Below are 7,956 nucleotides of genomic sequence, written 5' to 3'. Positions count from 1 at the left end.
CACATCGTTCCTACCAAACATAGCTACACACACACACACACACACACACACACACACAGAGGTCATCAAGAATACATAAAGCAGTGAGTCAATTTAATGCGCAGAAACAAGTTCTGTCTGTGTTTAATCTCAAACAAGCAACCATGCAAGCAACTAACCAAGGCGTGGCTATTTGAATCTCTCCCGTCGTGTGTGTGTGTGTGTGTGTGTGTGTGTAAACGAGAGAGGTAGAAACGTACGGTGCTGGCACATGTTCCCCCTGTTGTCGGCAGGCCGATGCTGGACAGCTGAGCTAACCCGCCCCCGGCCACCTGCAACGGACCACGGCTCATGATATATTGCCAGAACTGAATTGATCAACAACCATTACGTACACTCGGCGCGCGGAGATACATTGACAAGATGAGACTTCTTGTGGACCAAATAGAATAGACCAAGATGATTGGAAAGATGAGGCTACTTATGGACCAAATGGAATAGACCAAACGACTAAACGTCTGCATCAACATCTAACATATCTCAATGTTACATCACCTTACCTCGATACATTGGTCAATTTCAGTCTGTGTGATTGTGTGTGTGTGTGTGTGTGTGTGTGTGTGTGTGTGTGTGTGTGTGTGTGTGTGTGTGTGAAAGAGAGAGAGAGAGAGAGAGAGAGAGAGGGAGAGAGAGAGAGAGAGAGAGAGAGAGAGAGAGAGGCTGCACGGAGAAAACGAATAAAAGAAAACCTACCAAGGCAAGTACCAGGCAGATGAACAACATGGCAGCAACTTTTTGTGTTGTGAACCAGTGTCGTTTCCCCCCGTGTATATCCGTCTTGAAAACACAACGTGGAGTGTATGTCTTAGCAAACAAACTGTCGATCAAGAACAGAAGTTACCTAAAGGCCTCACTGACCCGGCTTTTTAAAGATTGTCGGCTTGATGCAAATGGTTTTCTTCTCTCTGCATAATTATATCCTCCTGAAAAGATCAAATGGGAATCCAAAGAATGACAAAGTTTGATGGTTCCATTTTTTCGCGCGTCATAAAAAAGAGATGTAAGATCATTGGCTGTCAATAAAACGGAACCTTTGCCTGCCTGTGGATGTTGTTAAAGACCCATACCAGCTGAGAACCGACATACAACGACAGTGATTTTTACTTGACGTTCTTCGTGGGTAATTTAGGTAAACAAACAACAAAAAGAAACAATAACAACAACACGGAACAAAATTCAAGCACGAAACAAACAACAACAACAAACAACAACAACAACAACAACAACAACACGGGGGGAAAATTCAAGTAGGCGCCTACCAAACAAACGACAACAACAACGAACAACAATGTACTCAAGGAAGTACTTTGTCGGAACCACACAGGCCATAACAAAGATCTTGAATACGTGCTGTCCAGATCTTGAATGATGATATCTGCCTTTAAATTCGATCATGGCATGGCATTTAATTGTTTTCCAAAACACGAAGAGAGCACACTCCTCGTTCTTTACTTTGGCAACCTACGTACGTACCCATAATTTAAAAGTATTTTTCTCATAAACTGTGCGAGACATTATGTCATTTTTTTTTGTCAGCGAATAATGAATGCAACGGCTGAAAATCTATGTGTAATAAATAACATTTGATTGCTCAGTTAGACACTCTGGGCAAGAAATAACTGCGCAGCTTCAGTTCATTTTGAATCGATTGCTGCAACAGATGTTCCAAATATTCAGTCGTTATAGAGAGAAGCAGGCAGAAACCAGCGAATAAGCATGCTATATAATGTTATTATCATTTTAGTGTACCATGTGAATAAATTGACAGGCCAGGACTGGTTGCGAGTGACCTGTAGAATGTTAAAGCAATCAGACCCAGACCCTTTTTCTTTATCGCGTTCTAAATAGCCTATAGAAATTTAAGTTTTGAAATCTAAAAAAACCGATCAGGCTCACGTTAATATCTATTTTCTCAACACGTCTGTTATTATTTGCAAACAGTCAGCATGATAGAAACTTCGGTTACATATGATAACACAAGTGCTGACCCTAGAACCTTGTTCAACTAATGATAAAACAAGTACTGACCTACGATTAACCTTCTGTAAATCATGATAAAACAAGTTGCTGACCTAAGAACCTTCTTTAAGTCATGATAAAACAGGTTGCTGACCTAAGAACCTTCTCTAAGTCATTACAAAACAAGTTGATGACCTCAGAACCTTCTGTTATTCATAATAAAACAAATGCTGACCTTAGCACCTTCTCTAACTCATGATAAAACAAGTTGCGGACCTTAGAACCCTCTGTTATTCATGATAAAACAAGTGCAGACCTCAGAACATTCTCTACCTCATGATAAAACAAATGGTGACCTCAGAACCTTCTGTTATTCATGATAAAATAAATGCTGACCTTAGCACCTTCTCTAACTCATGATAAAACAAGTTGCGGACCTTAGAACCTTCTGTTATTCATGATAAAACAAGTGCTGACCTAAGAACCTTCTCTAAGTCATGACAAAACAAGTTGATGACCTCAGAACCTTATGTTATTCATGATAAAACAAATGCTGACCTTAGCACCTTCTCTAACTCATGATAAAACAAGTTGCTGACCTTAAAACCTTCTCTACATCATGATAATACAAGTTGCTGACCTCACAAACTTCTGTAACTCATTATAAAACAAGTGCCGACCTTAGAACCTTCTGTAACTCATGATAAAACAATTAAGTGCCGACCTTAGAACCTTTTCTAACTAATGATAAAACAAGTTGCGGACCTTAGAATCTTCTGTTATTCATGACACCCAAAAACACACACACACACACACACCCCCACACACACACACGCACACACACACACACACACACACACACACACACACACACACACACACACACACACACACACACACACACACACACGTTGATGGGAGAGTAAAATTACGACAGCAAGATTCAATGTCTATGAGCAGTCACCTCCCTTGAACCGAGTTGGCGAGAAGGAGTTCCTAAACATGTGTTCAAGCATGTTGCCGGTGGTCAAAATGCGTTTATGTATGTGTTTCTGCACCAGAGATGTGTATTACTAGTGTCCGTTAAGAATATCAATCAATCAGTTAAACAAAATCCCACTTTGCACGACAACGTTCACTCTTTGACAGCAATGTATGTTCCTTATATGGTGAACGCGTCATTTTAATGTCCATATAAGGTCAAATATGGTTTACGGCTTTTGGAAACCATGCTGTAACTTTGTACGCGTGGGCTCTGGAAGATTGGTAATTATATGTTCATGTTCAGTGAGGACTGGGTGGCCGAGTGGTAACGCACTTGCGCTCGGGAGCGAGATGTTGCGAGTTCGACCCTGGGTCAGGGCGTTAGCAATTTTCTCCCCCCTTTTCTAACCTAGGTGATGGGTTCAAGTGCTAGTCTTTCGGATGAGACGAAACACCGAGGTCCCTTCGTGTACACTACATTGGGGTGTGCACGTTAAAGATCCCACGATTGACAAAAGGGTCTTTCTTGGCAAAATTTTTATAGGCATTGATAAAAATGTCCACCAAAATACCCGTGTGACTTGGAATAATAGGCCGTGAAAAGTAGGATATGCGCCGAAATGGCTGCGATCTGCTGGTCGATGTGAATGCGTGATGTATTGTTTAAAAAAAATTCTATCTCCCACGGCATAAATAAATCCCTGCGCCTTGAATATGTGCGCGATATAAATTGCATAAAATAAAAATAAAAAAATAAAAAAAATAAATCCCTGCGCTTAGAACTGTACCCACGGAATACGCGCGATATAAGCCTCATATTGATTGATTGATTGATGTGCACTTATGGGCAAAATTCATTCCAGGTTTTATTTTTAGATGCACAAAAATCTTCAAACACTAACATGCGGAAGCAAAATGACGCCCTAAGCAAACGGAGATTTGTCAGCGGTTAAACCAAATTGTCCAGTCTCATTCTATGAGAATGTTTTCATAACATCTGCACTTGTTATGATACTCCTGCAGAAAGGGATATTTCTTACAGTGTGTATGTTTACAACTGAAATGCACCCGAAAAGGAAACTTCGAACGCTAAAATGTTGTAGTTTGTATCAGTCGAAGAAGGTCCATAGTACATGTGAGAGCTGAGAGCGATGAGTAACAATGATTGTTAACGGCGAAGATAATTCCACAACAGGCAATCATTTTCTGTATCCTTGTCAGAACGTTTTTGGAGACTGTTTCTTTTCATTTTACGTTAGATTTACTTGGTATTGCACTGAAGCACAACACACAACACAATTCTAGACTTCAGTGCAGAAGACGCTGTACAAGACACACACACAAATTCCATCTTAATTCATGCAGTCCTGAAGCCAGCAAAACTATAGCATGTCCTGTTTCTTCTTTGGTGTTTGGGTTAACACATAAGCCTATCTACTGTGCGAATCGGCCAAATGTTTTTTTGGGCAGTTTTGAATCCCTTTTCCGCAGGGTGATGCATGTTGGAGGGAGGGGGGCGAGAAGAAAGTGAGCTAAAAGAGAGAGAGAGAGAGAGAGAGAGAGAGAGAGAGAGAGAGAGAGAGAGAGAGAGAGAGACAGACACAGAGAGAGAGAGAGATAGAGAGATAGAGAGAGAGAGAGAGAGAGACAGAGAGAGATAGAGAGAGAGAGAGAGAGAGAGAGAGAGACGGACAGACAGACAGACAGACAGACAGACAGGCGAACAGAGAAAGAAAAATCAATCAAAAATCTGATAGAACGGCAACAACTGCAACAACTAAATGAAACGTAAAACGTAAGCACGCAAACAGAGGCAAAACCCCCGATGTACTTTCCATCAAAAAGACAATGTTCAATGCAAGTGTCCAACTTTCCCAGAATGTTAACACGATCCTCTTGTATAGTCTGAGCACGATCTAGGCGGTCCATCACTTCTCCATTTCATGGAAGTCGGTCGTCTGCTTATATCATACTCTAGAGGATACATCAAAGCGAGTTTTCTGGACCCGGAAGAGCGCAGACAGACAGAAACTTTGCTCATTAAAAATTGCAGAAAAGTGTCTGGTATATCCAAAGATGATGATTATGTTATTGTTTGAACCTGTTGACCCGTGGACCGTTGAAGTTACTTTGAAAAGGAAATACAAACTGTGGATAAGATGCAATGTATGTTATAATCTTTAGCCGAACTTGCAAACTGCTTAAGAAAGACCAAACTAGCACTTTTAAAAAAGATTGTGATGTGAAACTAGTAGAAATTATGCGTTTTGTACTGAGAACGACCACAACATGATAGCATTGGAAGTGCACACGCACTCACACACGCACGCACGCACGGATGCACGCACGCACGGACGCACGCACGGACGTACGTACGCACGAACGCATGCATGCATGCACGCACACACACACACACACACACACACACACACATACACACACACACACACACACACACACACACACACACACACATATACACAAACACCGCCCCCCTCTCCACCAATCTTTTCTTTCACCTCTTTCACAACACATTTTCCACACGAAAGGTCGGAAGATTGAACACTCGAAAACAAATCTTCCGGGAATTCCTTTCAAAATCCAATACGAACAGTGCATGTTATACTGTCGCCACGTTTCCTTTTTTGACAACTCTCAAGAGATTTCTATCGGCTTTAGGTTCCATATCCCATTCCTTTAATGAAGGCAGTGTTGCAATATCTGTTAAAAAAGAGGAAAAACAACAAAAGAGAGAGAGAGAGAGAGAGAGAGAGAGAGAGAGAGAGAGAGAGAGAGAGAGAGAGAGAGAGAGAGAGAGAGAGAGAGAGAGAGAGAGAGAGAGAGAGAGAGAGAGAGAGAGAGAGAGAGAGAGAGAGAGAGAGAGAGAGAGAGAGAGAGAGAGAGAGGCAGAGACAGAGACAGACAGAGAAAGAGACAGAGGTAAAGAGACAGACAGAGAAACAGGCAGACAGACCGACGATGGTTGGATGAGGGCGATGGGTTGCGGGAGGGGAGGGGGGGGGGGGTGGTTGGTGGCTTGAGAAGAAGCGCGTGAGGGTTTCTATTTCTGCAGAGTGTAACTTGTGTTTTGTTATGTTTGAGAAGAAAAATGTCCACGCTCTGCTGTTTCTTCGGTTAGTCTTTTTCATATTTTGTTGTGTTTAACTGTTGTTTTTAGTGTACTTATTTCTGTTGTTTTTACATTTAGTCAAGTTTTGACATTTAGTCAAGTTTTGACTAAATATTTTAACATAGAGGGGGAATCGATACGAGGGTCGTGGTGTATGTGTGTGTGTGTGTGTGTGTCTGTCTGTCTGTGCGTGTGTGTGTGTAGAGCGATTCAGATTAAACTCCTGGACCGATCTTTATGAAATTTTACATGAGAGTTCCTGGGAATGATATCCCCGGATTTTTTTTCTGTTTTTGTCGATAAATGTCTTTGATGACGTCATATCCGGCTTTTTGTACAAGTTGAGGCGGCACTGTCACACCCTCATTTTTCAATCAAATTGATTGACATTTTGGCCAAGCAATCTTCGACGAAGGCCAGACTTCGGTATTGCATTTCAGCTAGGTGGCTTAAAAATTAATTGATGACTTTGGTCATTAAAAATCTGAAAATTGTAAAAAATAAATTTTTTTATAAAGCGATCCAAATTTACGTTCATCTTATTCTTCATCATTTTTTGATTCCAAAAACATATAAATCTATATATATATACGACTAGTGTCTGTCTGTCTGTCTGTCTGTCTGTCTGTCTGTTCGCGATGCACGGCCAAAGTTCTCGGTGGATCTTTTTCAAATTTGGACACCGTATTCAGCTACATTCCGGACACAACCTCATCGATAAGATATTTCAACACGTGCTCTCAGCGCGCAGCGCTGTGCGCGCTGAACCGATTTTGGTTTTTTTGGGTCTGGATCCACTACCAGTAACTCTTCCTTATCTTCTCCAGTGTTTTCAGCCGCGATTATCTCCCTTCCTCCGTGTGGGGTCAATCCATTTTCCCGTTACTACGTTACTATTTTTAGAAGGTCACTGCACGTTACTATTTTGAGAAGGTTTCCAGTGTTTTGCGCGTTTATCTCCTTTCCTTCGTGCGCCGGCTTCGCCCGCGTACACCCGGCTCTACTTCTTCCCGGCGAAGCCGGTACCCGGCGAAGCGGGTAATCATCTAGTATGTTATATTTGGATTAAAAACAAGCTCTGAAAAAAAAAAATATGATCAAAATTAAATTTTCGAAATCAATTTAAAAACTCTTTTATCTTATTCCTTGTCGGTTCCTGATTCCAAAAACATATAGATATGATATGTTTGGATTAAAAACACGCTCAGAAAGTTAAAACGAAGAGAGGTACAGAAAAGCGTGCTATCTTTTTCTCAGCGCAACTACTACCCCGCTCTTCTTGTCAATTTCACTGCCTTTGCCACGAGCGGTGTACTGACGATGCTACGAGTATACGGTCTTGCTGAAAAATTGCATTGCGTTCAGTTTCATTCTGTGAGTTCGACAGCTTGACTAAATGTTGTATTTTCGCCTTACGCGACTTGTTTGTTTTTGTTGTTGTAGTCGTCAATATCATTGATGTTGATTTTTTTGGTTTTGTTTTGTTCTCTGCAAGTAATTGGACACCAATTTGTTTTCACGCACTGCCAAGCAATCTTCGAATTAAAATTGAAACTCTGCCATAAACATAACAAGTCGCGTAAGGCGAAAATACAACATTTAGTCAAGTAGCTGTCGAACTCACAGAATGAAACTGAACACAATGCAACGCAGCAAGACCGTATACTCGTAGCATCGTCAGTCCACCGCTCACGGCAAAGGCAGTGAAATTGACAAGAAGAGCGGGGTAGTAGTTGCGCTGAGAAGGATAGCACGCTTTTCTGTACCTCTCTTCGTTTTAACTTTCTGAGCGTGTTTTTAATCCAAACATAGCATATCTATATGTTTTTGGAATCAGGAAGCGA

General features: G+C 41.4%; 1 protein-coding gene across 1 annotated transcript in view; it reads right to left on the bottom strand.

Annotated features, from left to right (window-relative positions):
* The window catches only part of LOC138957188 (chelonianin-like), a 2,671-nt gene extending 1,694 nt beyond the window's left edge, over positions 1 to 977 (bottom strand). Inside the window, exons 1-3 of the mRNA XM_070328346.1 lie at positions 733 to 977; positions 240 to 311; positions 1 to 23 (exon numbers count right to left, since the gene is read on the bottom strand). The exon at positions 1 to 23 is cut by the window's left edge and continues 44 nt beyond it. Of these exons, the coding sequence (XP_070184447.1) occupies positions 1 to 23; positions 240 to 311; positions 733 to 762 (125 nt within the window). The 5' untranslated portion in view covers positions 763 to 977. The remainder of the gene's footprint in view (positions 24 to 239; positions 312 to 732) is intronic.
* Positions 978 to 7,956: the final 6,979 nt, after the last annotated feature.

Source organism: Littorina saxatilis, unplaced genomic scaffold (assembly GCF_037325665.1).
Source record: "Littorina saxatilis isolate snail1 unplaced genomic scaffold, US_GU_Lsax_2.0 scaffold_410, whole genome shotgun sequence".
In the NCBI taxonomy this organism is placed as follows: domain Eukaryota; kingdom Metazoa; phylum Mollusca; class Gastropoda; order Littorinimorpha; family Littorinidae; genus Littorina; species Littorina saxatilis.
This window is presented reverse-complemented; position numbering and strand designations above follow the sequence as displayed.